Source organism: Peromyscus californicus, unplaced genomic scaffold (assembly GCF_007827085.1).
Source record: "Peromyscus californicus insignis strain IS unplaced genomic scaffold, ASM782708v3 Scaffold_11__1_contigs__length_118956290, whole genome shotgun sequence".
In the NCBI taxonomy this organism is placed as follows: Eukaryota; Metazoa; Chordata; class Mammalia; order Rodentia; family Cricetidae; genus Peromyscus; species Peromyscus californicus.
In genome coordinates this window covers 9,825,415-9,843,623 of record NW_026294402.1, presented here as the reverse complement: position 1 = coordinate 9,843,623, position 18,209 = coordinate 9,825,415, and the positions used below count along the sequence as shown (strand labels likewise).

Here is an 18,209-nt window from a genome sequence, read left to right as displayed (position 1 = left end):
AAGGCCCAGTTCAGGTGTCTGCACTGAGTGGCTGTTGAGAAGAATTCACCAAGGCACCTCCAGAAAAGAAACATCTTCTTTGGAGAAACTCTAGAACCAAATGAATTTTTAAAAATTGGACTTCCTGAACAAAACACCATGCATTCTAACTTACAAACTTGAAATTGTCCGAGCATGCTTATCTGAGGTGAAATACACCTTACGGTGTTCTGAGCATTTGAAATAAAGGAAAATAAATACATGTTTATTTGTTTCATAACTCACTTCTGGGGTCAGCTAACCTTAGACATCTAAACCCTTTTGCAGGTAATTTTGTCTGTGTTCCCTAATGAGATGCAAATGACTTTCTGGCAGTGTGAATGACATCCTTAGATGTCACAGGACATCTGTGCACAGTCAGTGTGGAGAACACACTGGTGTAGATTGTTTTATATGTCTGTTATTTAGCTTAATACCCTATGATTATTGGATTTAGAAGAAATGAAACTCCCTTTCCAGATATTATCCTCTGTCTTTGAAATGCTAAAGGGACAGGCTTTGAAACGAGTTTTGGGGATGGTCTTGAGTACCTCTCATCACACAGCCATGTGTCACTCGAATCAACTCACTCAGCCTCAGCCCTTGCATAGCTGTGTCTTCTTCTGCCCTTTCATTCCCAAAGCTTGATACTGCATAGGACGTCGTTCCAGTGCCACTCTCTCCATATAGTTTCTGGATTAGAACTAAGATATGGGATATTTTTCCATAATAATTCATCTAACTTGAATTGTCAAAATCTAATCCTCACAATCACCACTGGCATTTGGTTTTATAAAATGAACAAAGCTATCAATTTTGCCACACTCCAAGCAGGATTACAAGCATTCTTTAAGCCACTGAACATCCCAAAGATTAAGGAAAATGCCCTGATAACTTTAACCAAAAGACCACATGGAGAATAATCTTCTGTCATCCCGAGAAATGATAAAAGGCATAATTATGCAGGAGGAGACAGACACACATTACACAGGATGGGGTGATCCTCACTCCCTGCTCCATTTGCTGGTTCTGAAGTGCTCTGAGGCAACACATGGCTTTAAAGTCACTATAGAACAAGTAACAAGCAAACACAACCTCAAAGATAATTTAATGTTATAGTCATTCATGTTCTGTATAATCTTTCTTAATATTTAAGGAGAAAAATCTATTCTTAAAGCATGTGGCCTCCACACCATTCTAACCTCACCTCCCGTTACTACTGGGACTGTGTGAGAACTTCATTTTCTGTTTGCAGATATTTCAAAGTTATATGCAAACTTCAGCCTGCTTAATATTTAATAAAACAGATCCCCTCCTGTCTCTTACATGATGTGAACATAAGTAATAGCAAGTTAATATAAGAAATAAAAATAAAACTGGAGTTACTTATGTGTATACATGCATGGTATAAACATAAATTTATATGACCTAAGATGTTTTCATTTAAAACTTTCTTTTTTGTTCAAAGCTTATTAAGTACCATTATTTACAGTTGTTGAGACTTGTGAGACTGGGATCTTTCTTTCAGCTATGGCTTTACTCTCTGATTCTTTCTGGTATGACCACATTTTCTATTATTTCAAACACAGGTTTTTTATTAAAATGAATGAACACCCAAAGACACTTTAAAACAATGTAAGTGCAAAATCTTTAGTGATTGAAATATTAGTTTACTGCAATCTCTCATCCTATTTTTCACCTATCTAATAGCATTTGATAGTATTTATAAATGATTTCTTGTGAAATATGTCAAACATACATGTACATGTACAGTCTCAGGAATAGTATAACATGGCGGAACACACTGTGTAAGTTGCTGTGACCAAATGCCTTACAAGAAGCAACTCAAAGGTTGTGGTTCAAGAGATATAGTCCTTCGTGGCAGAGAAGGCAGAGCCGGGGACCTGCCCCTCCTATGGCAGCTAGAGCCCACTCACCCACGGTGCCCGCTCACCCACGGAGCCTGCTCACCCACTTTAAATGCCTTCCAACTTTAAATTTTGGTTCTTATTCTTGTTTCTTGCTGTTGAGCTTTTGGGGTTCTTTATATATTCTGGCTACCAATCCCTTGTCAGGTATATCGTCTGCCATCTTTTCTCCCATTCTGTAGGCTGTCTCCCTCTGTGGACTATCTCCTTTGCGGCCCTGAGGCTCCCTCATTAACACAGTCATCCATGTCTGTTTTTACTATGGTTTCCTATGCTTTAGGAACCTTGTCCCCAAATGTCTGTGTCCATCACCATGTCATGGAACATTTCTCTTATATTTTCTTCTATGTATTTTGTAGCTTCAATTCTTTTTTTTTTTTTTTTTTGGTTTTTCGAGACAGGGTTTCTCTGTGTAGCTTTGTGCCTTTCCTGGAACTCACTTGGTAGCCCAGGCTGGCCTCGAACTCACAGCGATCCGCCTGGCTCTGCCTCCCAAGTGCTGGGATTAAAGGCGTGAGCCACCACCGCCCGGCGTAGCTTCAATTCTTTGATCCACTTTAACTGATTTCTTTTTAATTGGTGAGAGCCTTGTCTCTAGCTTGAATACTGTGCAGTGGTCATCCAATTTATTCAGCAGTGTTTTTTATAAAAAAAATATTTGCCAGGTGATGATGGTGGTGTACGCCTTTGATCCCAGCACTCGGGAGGAAGACACAGGAGGATCTCTGTGAGTTTGAGGCCAGCCTGGCCTACAGAGCGAGTTCCAGGACTATACACAAAGAAACCTTGTCTCAAAAAAAAACTATATATATATGTGTGTGTATATATATATATATATATATATATATATATATATATATTCCTTATCTAGTCCATGTTTCTAAGGATGCATCACTGTTAAAATTAGCTGGTTGTAGAGTTGTAGATATGTGGGCTTGCTTCTGGGATCTCTGTTTTGGTCCATCAGCCTGTGTCTGATTTTATGTCAGTACTCTTCTGTTTTGATTATAGACATTTGCAGAAAGTTTTATAGTTAAACAGTATAATGACCCTTGCTTTGTTCTTCTTGCCTCAAATTGTTTGGCATATTGGTAGTTTTTCATGATTCCATATAAACTTTCCATGAACATTGTTATTGGTATTCTGATGGGAGCTACATTAAATCTGTAGTCACTTTGGGTAGTATGCATTTTTTTTAAACAAAATTGCTTATTTCAACCCATAAGAACAGGAGCTCTGCTCACGGGTCTTCTTTAATTTCTTTTCTCTCCCTGCCTCCTCCTCTTCTCATTCTTTTTCTCTCTCTTCCTCCTCCTTCAAATTCTTGGCTGTTGTGACTGGAACAATGTCTCTTCAACATGTTTTTACTCTTTGTGATTCCTCCTCCTTTCCTTCCTCAGGCTGGGGGTTGAACCCAGCAGGCCAGTGCTAGGCCAACACTTTCCCACGGAACTACCATGTAGCAGCTCCCCTGGATCATACTCCTGCTAGGATCAGCTGTCCCTAGCTGTCCCTATCTTGGGCCATGAGTTCTGTTCAGCAATCGGCCATTCATAACAACATGGGCCTGAGGCCAGGCCTAGCACTGTGTTGATCTTGCTGGGCTCAGGTCACGATAGAGTTTTGTTTATTGAGGCCGTGGTTACACCTACCCTGAGAGCTTGGGGCTGCTCCCTTCACAGCAACCATTAAATCACACGGTTCTGTTGGCTGTGGGAGAAGCCTCCTTAAGTTGGAAGATAACTGTTGGAGACAGTCCTTTGTCCGCAAGGCTGACACTAAGCTGGAAGCACCTGAGACTTACAGATGCTGAGGGCTGCAGTGTCTGGAGGAGGGTACAGGTCTCTCTACCTAACGTGGCCACCAGTCTATGTCTGTTATCTGTAAGCCGCAGTCTCTGTAATGGGCCTTCTGCTTGTGCTGGGTGCTTCGCCTTGCCTTGTCAGGCTAGGCTCTGAACTCCACGACCAAGTCCTGTGCTCGCTTCTCCCCAGCAGGTGGCGATATGCCTGCTACTCTGGAGCCCAAGGTTGAGGAAGTGTGGTGGAAGCGACCGCAAACCTGAGTGAGTGAGTTGCACTTGAGTTTCAACTGCAGGAGTCTGTATGGTCTGTGGAGGAGGGCAGGTGTGCCCCCGGCCTGCTTCAGGGCTAGGAGAAGACTGGGCATATGCCGGCAGGGGCATGTGTTTACCTAGCTCCGGTTTTCACCATGGGGGACCTGGTGCGGGCTTTCTGGCGTGCACCCTGGACTTCAGGATTTTTCATAAGGGACATGATACTGGTTATCATCAAGCTTTGTAGGGATGTCTGAGCCTGCTAAGAGGACTGGTGCTTATTTCTACTTCAGGGAACATTTCACATACAGTTTTCACTCAGGATCTATTTTATGTACAAAATTCACTCGGGATTTTGCTTATGGACACATACATTTTTAATATGTTTTTATCTTTTGAGATTTTTATATACATACAATGTATTTTGATCATATTCATCACTCAGTCACACCTCCCAGATCCACTCTACCCCCTCCCAGCGTCATGTCTTCTCCTCCCTCCCTCCCTCCCGGTCTTCCTCTTTTTCTCTCTTTCCCTTCCTCTCTCACTCTTGCTTCTCTCTCCCCACCTCATGACAGCCCACTGAAGGAGCACGGACTCAGACTCACATGAACATGTCTTGTGGTCACATGACTTCAAGGGAGCGTCTTCTCCTGTGTGATGCCAAGGATTTACTTCATTTTCACTGTTCTCAGATGGGATCCTGTGGAATAGCAGCCCTATTCTGTTTCTAGTGTGAGAGTGCCCGGTTTCTACCGGGGATCTTAGTATTACAGCTCCTGTCTAGAGCAAGCCCTCCCGTGTACATCCTACACATCACCTGTGCGGTTGCCAGAGTGCAAGTTCAAGGCTTCCCAAACCCAACAGTCAGGAAGAAGCATCACCCACACTCGCTTATCGCATATTATGGGGTTCACCTCATCTCTGGGCTTGCCATATCTTTACTTCAGTGCCTGTGTGTAGAAACTTTTTTCTTTTTAGAACAACTTCATTGAGCTATAAGTCACAGACCATAAGCATTTATCCCTTTAAAGAACACTATTCAGATAGTTCAGTGGGTAAAGTGCTCGAGAATCCAAGTTCCACCATGCACCCACTTAAAAGCCAGGCTCAGGAGTGGACATCTCTAGGGAGGCAGACAGGAGAATCACTGGGCTCATGGGCCAGCCACTCTAACCGGATACCCAGTCCCAGTGAAAGACTCCATCTTTAAAGAAATATAATTCAGTGATTTTGAGTATTTTTCAGAGTTTTGCAACTTTTGCCATGATAGAATTTTAAGACATTTTCTTCATTCCCAAGAAACATCCAGAAACTATTTCCCAAAGACTGCTTTGGTTCCCTTGAATTGCCTTGGTGCTCTATCAGAGGTCGGTTGGCCATAAACACGGGTTTTATTTCTGACCACGGGTTTATGCTTGCATAGTATCTGCAGATTTTCAGTAAGCTTTGTTTTTAAATCTTGCATTTTAATTATTTCTATTAGAAGGTGCTTTTGTTGTCTGTCATCTTCATATTGTTGTATGTTCAAGATGCTAATTCTGTATTCACAGCAGACTGCTACAGCAAGAGTTCAGAAGCATTTGGCTCAGCTTTGTTCTCCTTCCTCATCGTGTACAAAGGCATAAAAATATACCAGCAGAGCAGTCTTCATCCAGTGGGAAAGCAGATCGGAGTTCTGTTGCCTGCTTCTGTGTGCCCGCATTGCACGGGCATGTACTCTTTCACAGACCGTCAGTATCTAGAGTTTATGGCTCTCGTTGCCACTGTGTCTTTATCCTTTCATTTACAGCTACCCGCCCCTCGTCATCCTTTACTGCAGAGGAAACAACTCTACACACTTGCCATTCAGCCTTTCCCCAAACCCAAAGGCCACACAGCAGCCGTGGCTGAAGAGGTCTCTGGATTGGGTGTCTTTCCCAAATGAGAAGGCAGAGGCTTGCTACACACAACAAATTTTTTGTTCTGCTGTTCATAGTTTTTCCTTTTCCTTTCTTATCTAGGTTGGAATGCAGACTAGAAGCTGGAGCAACTGTATTGTCCCCGTAAGGTGACAAGAAGGAAGAAAAGGCTCCTGAACATCCTCATGGTGATAACACCTGCTCCCTTGCAGCATTGTCTGAGTGCTGCAGCAAGTCAGGGTTGCCCCCGAGAATGCTTGATACATCAAATAAATACTGCATGTCACCAAATCAAAGATGCTGTTTCCTGTGACACCACCATTGTTCTGTTAAGTCTACCTCCCACTAAGAATGAAAAGGAGCTGACCATGATACAATAACGATGCTTTCCCTCACATGGACTGGAAGTGATGACTAGCTCTGTAGAATACACATGGAAAACATGTCTTCCTGGAGTCAGTGAAATGGAAAATGCTCTTCTTGGAACCATTGAACCATTATGCTATGTGTGTGTGTGTGAGGGAGTGTCATGTACTCACAACTAGTTTAGACTGAGATTAACTGATGTATTCAAAAGCACAGAAGGCATTTACTCAGCAGGCTTTGCTGAGAAAGCTAGGTTTTGCAGGCTGAACCCAGCCAGCATCAAGGCAGGCTCGTTCCTGGCGTGTTTCTTTGCAGCAGTACACTCTTGCAGGTGATATTCCAGTGGAGTTCAGCACATGAAATGAGTTTCCTGAAGAGTGGAAGAAGAAAGGTTGGGATGGAGGTGACGTTGTTTCTCTGCTGCCAGTGACATCTCCATTAGCAGCTGAGACTCCAGATGCTGCGGCTGCATCTCCTCCAGTGATCCTGGGTTCCTCTCCTTTTGTCCTTTCTTTGTTAAGATAGGGCGCACTTATGTAGCCGGGGCTAGATTAGCACTCACTACGTAACTGAGGATGACCTTGAACTCTGAATCTTCCTGCCTCTACTTTTCAGTACTGGGGATCAAAATCAGTGCTCCATATGGCTAGGCAAGTGCCCTAGCAACTGAACTCCATCCCAGGCGTCTTGCCCTTTTACCTCGGGAATTGTAAAGGCTTCCTCCTTTGCTATGTCTGGGTAGCCCTCCCTACTGTGGCTTTCCAACCTGCCTGTCACCCAAGTACCCAGCTTCTTATATTAAAATCTCTCTGCCGCCTTGAAGCAGTGATGGGATTTTGTTTCCCTTAGCAGAACTTTTAAAAAGGCTGTGTGCTGAGTCTCAAGCTGAAGGTTATTGTACCAAGCCAGAGAAATGGGAACTCTGGCGGAAGATGAATGAGACTGGAGAGAAGGCTGCCTCCCCGGTCACCCCAAGCACAGAACACAGTGAGGAGACAGTAACATACAAGGAGACAGTGATGCCCACTGGAAAAGGTAGCTGGCATGCACCCTGAGCAAAGGGCGTGTGGGAAGGCTCAGTACTTCCCTTTCCTGGCTGTTGCTTGGAGGGCTCAAAGGCAAATCAGTTCAGGGGGAAGTGGCCAATGCATGTTACCTTCTCATCTGTATCAGCTACTTTTCTGTTGCTGTGAGAGAACACCATGACCAAGGCACCTTATAGAAGGAAGTTTATTTGGGTGTATGGTTCCAGGGGACATGGCAGGGAAGCAAGCAGCAGACCCAGCAGCAGCAGGAAGCTGAAAGCTCACCATCCTCCACCATGAGCTTGAAGCAGAGACAGAAAACTGGAAGTGGTGGAGGCCTTTTGCTCTCAAAGCCCGCCCCCAGGGAGTACTTCCTCCAGCAAGGCCACTCCTCCTAAGCCTCCCCCAAACAGTGCCGGCAGCTGAGGTCAACTGTTCAAAGCCTAAGACTATAGTGGACATCTCATTCAAACCACAACATCCAACTCCTCATTCTTCATACACCCACATGCCTGCTGGTTACACTGGGTGTTCAGACACCTTTCAGGCACTGGTTCATCTCAGCCTGGCAGAAGACTTTGCCTCACCCAGATGTGCTGAACTGGGAGATGATGCAGCAAACAGAGGAGCTTTAGAATACCTCCCTCTGGTGGCATTCTGAAGGGGGTGGAGCTGTCAAGACCATGAGTGAGATTTAAAAATGGAAGTGCGGGGGTGTGTGTGTGTGTGTGTGTGTGTGTGTGTGTGTGTGTGTGTGTGTGAATGGAAATGGACAGCCAAAAGGAGTAAACATTTGTGATTACATGGTTTTTTGTTTTGTTTTTCTGGTAGGAAAGCCTTGACCTTCCTTTGTGAGGAAGGGCTCCTACTCTCAGCCTACATGATTTGGGTAAGGTTAACACAACCCTGTTCATGGGAGGAGGCACAGCCTAGTCAGTCCGTGGGTGGCCAAGGTAGACACTGTGCAAGAGGAAAACTCTGCCTTATCTGTGCTGATGTGAGGATGCAAGTCTGGAACTTCTAGCACTCATCCTGCCGTCAAGGAAGGAGAGCACTCAGGCTGTAGCTGAGACCCAGGAAGCAGAGAGAGAGAGAGCACCAAGGTCCAGTGACACTGTGGAACTGCTGCATCAACTAGGCCCCAACCCAGGACTATCTTCTAGGAATTTCTGTTGTGCCTCCCAGTAAACCCCTTTCTCTAAGCCTGTCTGAGACGCATTTTCTCTCCGTCTCTTTCTCTCTCACACACACTGAAAGATTCCTATGGGGGACATCTCTGTGTTCATAGAGAGTCATTCATATATTATCATTTTGTCCCTCCCTTCCTTCTTTCTTCTATGAAAAAATTGTAACCACTATTCAATACATCTATGTATTCACACACATCTTGGCACCGAAAAGCACTTCCATTTGTCAAATGGGGAACTTAAAACACCACTTGTCTAAATGAAAAGCCCTCTGTCATTGCTGCATGCAGGCCAGGGATGGCAGGATTTGGTTTCAATACGCTTTCTTAATTTTCATAGTACAGGGTGTTAGATACATCATTAACTCAAATCTGATTGGTTCTAGGTTACTACCCATACATATGAGGAACTTAGGAATGATACTCGAAGGTTTTTTTTTTTAATCAAAACCAAAAAGGTCTGGGAATGTTGCTCAGTTGGTAGACTTCTTTGTCTAGTATGCACAAGGCTCAAGGTTCAATCTCCAAAACTGAGAAAAACTAGATACAGTGGAGCATGCTTGTAATCCCAGCATTTCCAAGGTGGAAGCAGAAAGATCAAAGTTCAAAGTTCAGGGTTATCCTCTGCTACATAGTGAGTTCAAGACTTAACTGGGCTACAGACTTGGAATAGAATAGAGGAGAACAGAATAGAAAATGAAATAGCTTATTACATGGTTGTTTAAAACCCACAGATATTTATTAATACTTAACTAGTGAAGTTTACTACTCAGAATGTGTTGGCAAATGTCTGACTGTCACATAGGTTGGGCTGAGAAGCACTTAGGACTTTAGCAAAGCTCACCTCTGGGTGAGGATGTTCAAGACAGGATAAACAAGGAGGCTGACTCATCCTAAAGGCTGGGGCTTGGGAGGAGCAGGAGGTAAAGGGGAAGCAGACGGAGCGCTCTCCTCCCGTGCTTCCAGACTGCCATCTGTGAGCCGTGCTGGGCCTCCAGAGAGATGGAAACCTCTAACCCTGGGAGTGAACAATGCTTTCCTTCTTAAGTTGCTTCCCTAGGTGTTTTGTTATGGTGATGGCAATCTGGGAATCCAACAAAGAACATCGAGCGCCTCCTCCTACACACGCCTCGGGGCGTGGTCAGTGGGCGTGGTCAGTAGTGTGGGCATCAGCACAGCCTTCCTGTTTGTCTGCTGCTTTGAGCTGGCCTCCTAGTGATGCGTTCTTGTTTATGATTCAACCTTAAAGGAGATGATTGCTGTGTTGCATGAAGTTGACTGATGATCTGAAATTTTCTTAAAGAACAACTGATTTCTTCGTCTTAAAAAGGATGCTCCTGAGTCTTTTCAGTGGACTCTTCAGTTTTGTGAATTAACAAGCCACAGAGTTCTAGACTAGGGATATTTTGTTTCAACCTCAACCATGCTCCAACTTTCCTGGGCGATGAAACACAGTTATGTAAGTATACAATGGCCATTGTGGATAAGATGATGAAAAACTGTCCCTGCCTTTAGTCCCTGTCAAAGAAGAGTCTGCTGTCTGTTACTGTACTTCCACTTTCTCTTCAGATCCAAGGCAAGAGGCTGGAGGTCAGAGGCAAGTTCTGAATGGCATATTTCTTTCACCTCATGTACACTGATGTTATTCATACCCCCCCCCCCCCCCCCCCGGGTCTATGTAACCCTGGCTATTTTGGAACTCACTCTGTAGACCAGGCTGGCTTTGAATTTACAGAGATCCACCTGCTTCTGCCTCCCGAGTGCTGGAATTAAAGAAGTGCACCACTACGCCCAGCTGTTACCCATTCTTATTGGTGTTGATTTTGTTTTCCATCCAATCATTCAGATTCTTTGAGATAAGGCCACATAAAATATCGATTTTACTATGATTCCATTGATAAAGCTAGTAAAAATAGCTGCATTATACATTTCCATTTTTGGTGAGGGGAAAGGACATGGACCCCTCCCAGCATGATTAGAAGGGCAGGAGAAATGAGAGTGGTTCCTTTTTCTTAGCCACCTTGGTTCTGCAGAAGGCTGTGTAAATATACATAGTCAGATGTGTTTACTGAGCTGTGTTCACGCAGCCTGTAACCAAATGCCACATATCAGGGCAGAAAAACGACCAAAGTGCCTAAAAATTAATCAGGTATCCCCAGCATTTAGTGAGAGTTATGCATTTAAAATTTTATTATTTTATTTTTGTGCATGAGTGTGTATGTGTACTTGCATGTGTGTACATGTTGATGTGTGTGTGTGTGTGTGTGTGTGTGTGTGTGTGTGTGTAAGCCAGACGGTGACCGCAGATATTCACTGTTCACTTCTATTAAGACGGGCTCCCTCACTGGTCTGGAGCACACTGTCTAGGCTCGGTTGGCTGTGTGCCTCCTCAGAGCTAGGAGCAGTGGTGTGAACCACCCGCTTCTCACAAGAGTGCCGAGGACTGAAGTGTCCTCCTACTTTTGCCACAGTCACAGAACTAACCCAGCTGCCTCCCGAGTCCTGCACATAAAATTTCAAGCATACACAAGCTTTCTCAGTGAATGGAAGAACACTGAAAAGAGACGAGTCTGCATTCTACTATTATCTAAAGCTCCCTGCACAACATGGTCTCACGGGGGCTGGCAAGATGGCTCAGCAGCTAAGAGTGGTACTCACTGCTCCTTCAGAGGACCTGGGTTCAGGTCCCACATCAGTTGGGTCATGACAGCCTGTGACTCCATCTCCAGGGCATCCTCCAGCCTTGGCAGGCACCAGCACACACACATACATATCCACACACATACACATAATTAAAAAGTACAAAATAAATCTTTAAAAAAAGAGTGATTTGTGTGTATGTACCCATTGATATTAACATTGGTTATCCTAACTGTAATGCTGTATGACTTCATACAAGAAAACCACTTCTGAATTTTTTAACTATTTTTTTTTACACATGGAATTACACACAATACAAAATACTTGTATTACAAGTTGAAATCTTTACATTCGTGGATTCAGGACAGCAATGCAGGCAATACCAGCACTTCACTTGGTGACTCATTTCATTGGGCTGAACACAAAGCCAAGAAGGAATTATTTGCCTACATTACTTTCTTGTCTCTGAATTTAAAAAAAGAAAGAAAAATGACTCCTACCTTCTCTGTTATATTGTCAGAATGATAAACAATGTCAGCAATTAAGTAGTCTGGCGTTTCTAGAAATGGGAGTTTGGATCCCAATAGCTCTTACGTTGTAAATCTTCAGGCGCTTACTAAGTTTGTCTATCAAATTGTCATTATCTCAGCTTTCAGGAAAATTACGTCATCTTTGGTAATCGGCTGCCAACCAACAGAAACTATAGATTACACCATCCCCCCAAAGAATCCTGTATTTTAATGAATAGCTGAATAAATAGAATTAATTATGAAATTCACATTAAGATAGAAGAAAAACCAACCATTCTGTTTGCTTTGCCTCTTTGAACAACTGGACAGCTGTTACAAAATGTACTATTCGTGTTAGGGTGAAAACAAGCTGAATTATGGGGGCTGCAACTGAGAAATCCTGCAGATATGTACAGTAATCTGGAGGAGCTACAAAATAACCTGTTTATATACACACTGTTTTCCCTCTCTTTCTGCATGGAGAAACATTGTTTTGTATAATGGGCAAACACCAGAAGAACACGTGCTACGAGGACCCATACAATGTGCACAGCAGAATAATCAAATAAGACAAGAGAACTATGGGCGTACTAAAGAATTTAGAGCTGGAAAACACACCAGCAGGGAGGGATGGAAACCTGGAATGCTTTCATGTTGAGGTTTCAGAACATAAATTCATCTCACAAGCCTCTTGGTAGTTCTTAAAAGTTTCCACTCCATCACCTATGGTTTAAGTGTAGAGCTAAAAATAAACCATCGTATTATACAAAACTTTGTATATTAGCATACAAAAGGTAACAATTTACTTTTTGTATAAAATATAACCTTTCGATAGTATATTTATTTCACATATGTATAAATATAATCCAAAGAATATGTTTTAAGTATTTCTACCAAAATATTCTTTACAAAAGTTTACAAAAACAAGTAATTTATTAATATTTACAAATCAGCACAGGAAAGATTCTGGGCCAGCGATATTGGTGCAGCGGAAAAGAAGGAGAGAGACTAGAAGAGGGCCTTATGGAGCTTTAAAAACGTGTTCCTTTTCTGAACAGATTTGTGAAGATTTGGTGCTTCAAATGACTTGAGTTAAATCACACTTGATATTTAAGTGTGTGAATGTATATAACTCAAAGGTTGAGAGTAGCCTTTGATCCTCTGGATTTAGGAAAGTGGTGGTGGTATCTTAGAGCCATCTCAAATCTGTACATTTCCTCTGCTTTGCAGTGGACATAGATGTGGGCACTGAGATTCAGTGACCCAACAAAAACCCATGCTGTGCTATAGCACTCAGCCCTGAGGGAGGAAACCTGGGTAAGAAGGGCCCAGGCACCGTACGGCAAAGATTCACCGTATCATGAGTGGAATGAGTGGATGGCTACATACAGACCACACTGGGCTCAGCTCTTGACCCAAGTACAAGTACTATGTCCAAGTAAGGCTCTATTGTCTCTCAGTTATGTTTTCCTCTAAACTCTGTGAAATAGCTCTGTGCCAACTCTCATACCCTTCTCCTGTTTCTTATCTCCAGTCAAAACAGGACACTCTTAATCTTCTCACTCTGATCCAAACTTTCATTTTTTTACAAACAAGTCTCAGGCTACCAAAAAATAGGAGGATAAGGCTCAATTTCATTCTGCTTGGGAACAGGACAGTGGGCCTCAGTCACAGCTAGAAACACCTCTGGGTATTTCTGCCCATGCTTGTCTCCTACACGGCAAGATTCGATTTTTTGGAGTGAAATTTGATGTAGGCAACTGTGCACTGATATTTCAGTGTGGTCAGGACAAGTCCTGGTTGTTCTACAGAAATCAGTAGGGAAGCCCCATACAAGTTGTAAGCCCTGCATTCTTCTTTTATCTCAAGACACAGCATCCCCCCAAAATATAAAATGTGGGAAAATTACAAAAATGAGGAGTGCATCTAGGGAAGAAATCATAGAATCTGCTGGAAGGCTTCTAGGTTCTCTGGTTCTCTCTTGCTCCAAACAACCATATAACATTTCAATCTTTCCTGCAAGTTTTAGGAAAAGTAAATGGAAAGATAGTGGAGAAATCAAAGCATATTTATCTACTAGAGCAGACGACAGTCTGCTGCCTGTTGCTCAGAACAAACACCTGTCTACGATATGGGACTGAAACAAGTCTCAAGTTCCATTATATTTCCTTCACCGGGAAAAGGAGCTTGGGAAGACCATTTTACATAGTTAATTACACATCAGCATCACAGTTGTGTTTGGATAAACTAGATAACACGTCCTGATGTTCAGGCAGGGAAAAAGGATCCCAATGTTTTAATATCAGGCTCGAGATTTTTTTAAACAAGCACACGAACCAGAATGTTTATCATTGTGGTTACTGCCGGCTTTCCGTTTTGATGCCTGTAGAGCACCGGATGTCAACAGTTTGGCATTACAGTGTCCTTGGAAAGCACTGCTTGAAGCCTGCAAACCACCTCCCTTTTCTCCTTAGGAATTGCTTCCCAGGATTTCATCAAGGTTGATGTCTTTCATCCAGTCGTCATTGCCAGGCTCTGTCTTCAGTAAAGAATCGATGAAATCAGCATCACTGTTTAGCGCAGGGCCCATGCTGTCAGTCTGTTGGCTGAGGAAGTCAAAAGCTAAATCGCCGCTGTGGTCAGTTCCTTGAAAAGCCCTGGAACTTTGGTTGGATGAAGGAAAAGTGTTGGGAGCCAGGGATGGTGGCTGGTTGGTGCCTGTCCGCGGCTGATTCAGTCCTGTTCCTGGTGGACTCATATTAGAAAGACTCTGTGAGCCCAGCTGGTTAGGTCTGAGGTTCAAACCCCTGAGTGGACCAAGCGTTTGCCCATTCAGTGTCTGATTCATTTGGTTCATAGGTCTCATTTGCACTGCTGGCGTTAATTGGCTAGGGGGTGCCACGGCCCTCTGGGAAAATGGCTGGCTCCCCACTCCTGGTTGCAGTGACTGGTTTGGGGTGTAAGCTGCAGGTGTCCCTGTTGGGAAGCGGGCACCTGTGGATTTGAGGGCTTCCTGTTGTTTGGTTGTTACATCTTGGGAAGCCCAGTTTGTTGCTGTTGTGTTGGATGTGATCATGACAGTTGATGACCTCTGGGATGGCATGCCTGCCAAACTGTGGGCCAAATTTGGCCTTAATTGTTGTGAACTGCCAACAGATGCAGCTCCAAAGGTGGCCACGCTGTTGCTGTTAGTTGCCCCTAAGGGAGATGGCCGTGACATCAGAGGGTTGTTCTGACTCGTCATCAGCTGGGCAGTGTTTCTCTGTTGGGTCAGCTGATTCATTGCTGAAGTGACATTGTAGGTGCCAGGCTGGTTACAAGGCAGGTTTCCATACATCCCCATGTTCTGAACTGCTGTGGATAACAGTGGCATTCTCATCCCGTGAGATGTAGACATGAGGCTGGAGTTTGGAGTTAAAATGGTGTGTGTTGAAGCTGGGTTTGTCAAAGCCTGGTTAGAGTTTAAATTCACTGTGGAGGAGCCACCTAAGGCAGAGAAGAGAATACATTCATTCATGACAGTATGGCATCTCCTGGTGCAGCTTGCAAGAACTTATTGTTAGGCAAATAACATATGAAACATACTGTGTAAAAAGAACACAAGAGATTTGGGATAAAACATTTCCCTAGGCCACTCCTAGGTTAAGAGTTTTTCATATCACAGAAAGAAGACTGAAATAGAGTGGTTCTATCTTATAGTTTCTATTTTGTCTTCTGAAGTCATTGAGGTGTTAATCTTTCATTTTGAATTACTTTTATTATGTTCCAAGTTCGAAGACTACAACTTTGATTAGCTAGCTGTCATGAAATCCAGGTTACTCTTCACCCCAGGGTCCAAATGAGAAATTGGGGATAAATCCTATTCATGACTACTACACTAATATTCCTGACTCTCAGCCTGGAAAACCATGTCCCCTTCTTTATCTGCATCATTCTCACTCAAGAAGAGGCTATGAGTGACTTCCCTGCATCCGAAGGGCAAAGTCTCACCTCTTTAAGAATCCTGAGTTGGATGTAATCTGTGCTCTGGTGACTGTTTCCGTGTGGGAAGCCTGCTGGAAGGTGTGCACTTACTACTGTACTGCTATTGAATACCCCACCAGCCACCTTTGTTCATCTCTCTCCCGCTCCCATGATGCCCCTTAGCCCCCCCCCCCCAACCCCTGCCCCGACCCTATATTTTCTTCAGGCCAAGCCTGAAGCTCTCATTTGAAGGTTTTCCTAATATCCTAGTCTCATTTTTTTGCAGGCCATTTTCTGCTTGATTCTTCCATTGACCACTGACACAATCCACCAAGCCTCAAGAGGGCTGCCAGTTAAACTGATGCCTGTCAACACTTGATCGAATATGGGGCAATAACTGGATCCCAGGCTGCTGGACAAGATGGCTCCATACAACAGACAGTGACTAATAGATGCCCTGAAATATCCCTGGCTCAGTAAGGTAGAAGTCACCTGAGAAATCAGCTTAAGAGGCAAAAATGGAGGGAGAAGGTACCTTAAACAACAAACTTCACAAGGGTAGGTAGACAACAAACTCCACGAGGGTAGGCATTTCCTCTGGTTTTTGTTTACAGTTGTATTCCAGGTCTAGTGGCTGACAGAGTTGGTGTTCAACTCAATATTGAATGATTTAATGAAGGAGATTGAAGGAAGGACAAAACCCAGAGAAAGATAACTCTCATGAAGATATTGAAGCAGAGCTATACACACATGTATGAAATAAGAGTTATGTGAAGAGCGTGCCCACAAGTGACCACTTAGGATACCCCTGTTGCTATGATGCATAACCCAAAAGTCAAGGCCAAGCTAACACTGTAGTTTTTCTCTTTACTGCAAGAAACATTCTCATCTAGACCACATGCTCCTCCAAGGCAGGAGAGTTTCTTGTACCTCCTTTCACAGGATCCTCTACTGTCTAGCGTACATAAGAAGTTTTAAGTTGGAGATGTAGCCCAATGGGAAAATGCTTGCCAAACACAAGCAAGACCCTCAATTTCTCTCCCCACCAAAAGAACTATTTCTGGACTATTTCTGAACTATTTCTGTTAAAATTTAAAGGAATATGAAAGAGTTTGTTTTGTTGTTACTTGTTTTATTCTCAGAGGGCATATGAAGTAAAATACCCCAGAGCAGTGACTCTTACCACTGGGGGTTGGCAGCGGTAGGCAGACTTTTCTCAGGAAATGCACATTTTATTTGGAAGGAGCTATTGGGTGGGTATCCTTGTCCTGTCCCTGTCTTCCTCTGAACCAGAGCCTCGATATTTACAGCAATGTGTCCACGTGACAAAGCACAAATCCTGAGTCTTCTTGCTGATGGAAAATCCGTGGGAACGCATTCTGGCTAGAAGTGAAAATGAGTGGGCAGGAGTCCCAGAAGTCTGCTTTATAAGGAGGCGTGGCCCCTCCAGGAAGCTACTTACCTTTTCCCCTTTCCTCTCCCTGCCTGCAAAATGGGCATGGAAGTTCCTGATGTGGTGGCTACAGGGCTGCCCTGAGGATGGGAGCCACATGCTAAGGAAGCAGGAAGAAGCCTGGACTCTGGTGAAACTGTGGAGAGGTCAGTTCTGGACTCCTATCCTCCGGATTCTTGTACAAGAATGGGAAAAGAAACCTTTAACTCCTACCTGGAAATGTGTATACTATTTCCAACTGTTCCCAGGCTCCCTAAGGCCTGTTGATTGCCCATGGCATGAGGCCATGCTCCACATCAGATCTCCACTGTCTTTGAGGACAACCAAACTGAGAACACAGTCTTTGCATTTAAACAAAATCATCTCAAAAGATGGAATACATACTCCTATTTCTAATTTCAGTGGAGAGAGACAACCAGTTGCACTTTCAGACATTTAAAAGAATTACGGCAACCTATTTAAAGTATTTGTAACAGGACAGAAGATAGGAGTGTCCACAGCCTCTCGCTTTTTAGAGAATATTCTTGATGACTTCTCGGACAGCTGTAGACATGTAAAGAAAAGAAAGTGGAGAAACTGAAGACACTGCCTTCATGTAACAAGAGAAACCCAAGTCATTGGCGGCAGTGTCTGGGATAGTGGCTGCAAAGGAAGGAGCGGGAACAGCGTGGGCTGTTTGAGGAAGGTTCTTCGGGGTTCAGAGAAGAAATTTTATCACCCTGTTTCATGAGAAAGAGAGTGAGTAAAAAGCTCTGTTTTGTGACTTAAATAGAACAGAAATATGATTTGCTTTTAATTTTTCCTTGTTGACAGGGTGATTTGTCTTTCAAGGAGAATACTTGGGGAGATGGGCTCAGAGGTAGAATGAGGAAAAATGAAGTTCTATGCAAGTTTCCATGTGATGTTCTGAAAGGAGCTATTTCTACTTAACCTTGTACTGCCTGGGCCAAGGTCACCACGAGGAGGAGGAGGAGGAGGAGGAGGAGGAGGAGGAGGAGGAGGAGGAGGGAGAGTGAAGACAGCAGTTAGAAAATCTTCAGGTTTTTTTTAAATTCTCACAAGTAATTGGGAAAATAGTGGACATGTGAGCACAGAGCATAGAGAGTAGTGAACATGTGAGCACAGAGCACGGAGAGTAGTGAACATGTGAGCAGAGAGCATAGA

At 43.7% G+C, this 18,209-nt stretch overlaps 1 protein-coding gene and 1 long non-coding RNA gene across 2 annotated transcripts in view; one reads left to right on the top strand and one right to left on the bottom strand.

The window, feature by feature from the left end:
• LOC128119127 (uncharacterized) overlaps positions 1-18,209 on the top strand; it is a 60,487-nt gene that overhangs the window by 15,343 nt on the left and 26,935 nt on the right. Inside the window, exons 2-3 of the long non-coding RNA XR_008221466.1 lie at positions 6,006-9,939; positions 15,879-17,783. This is a non-coding gene — a long non-coding RNA (uncharacterized LOC128119127). The remainder of the gene's footprint in view (positions 1-6,005; positions 9,940-15,878; positions 17,784-18,209) is intronic.
• The window catches only part of Maml2 (mastermind like transcriptional coactivator 2), a 334,007-nt gene continuing 327,213 nt past the window's right edge, over positions 11,416-18,209 (bottom strand). Inside the window, exon 5 of the mRNA XM_052752116.1 lies at positions 11,416-15,115. Within this exon, the coding sequence (XP_052608076.1) occupies positions 14,100-15,115 (1,016 nt within the window). The 3' untranslated portion in view covers positions 11,416-14,099. The remainder of the gene's footprint in view (positions 15,116-18,209) is intronic.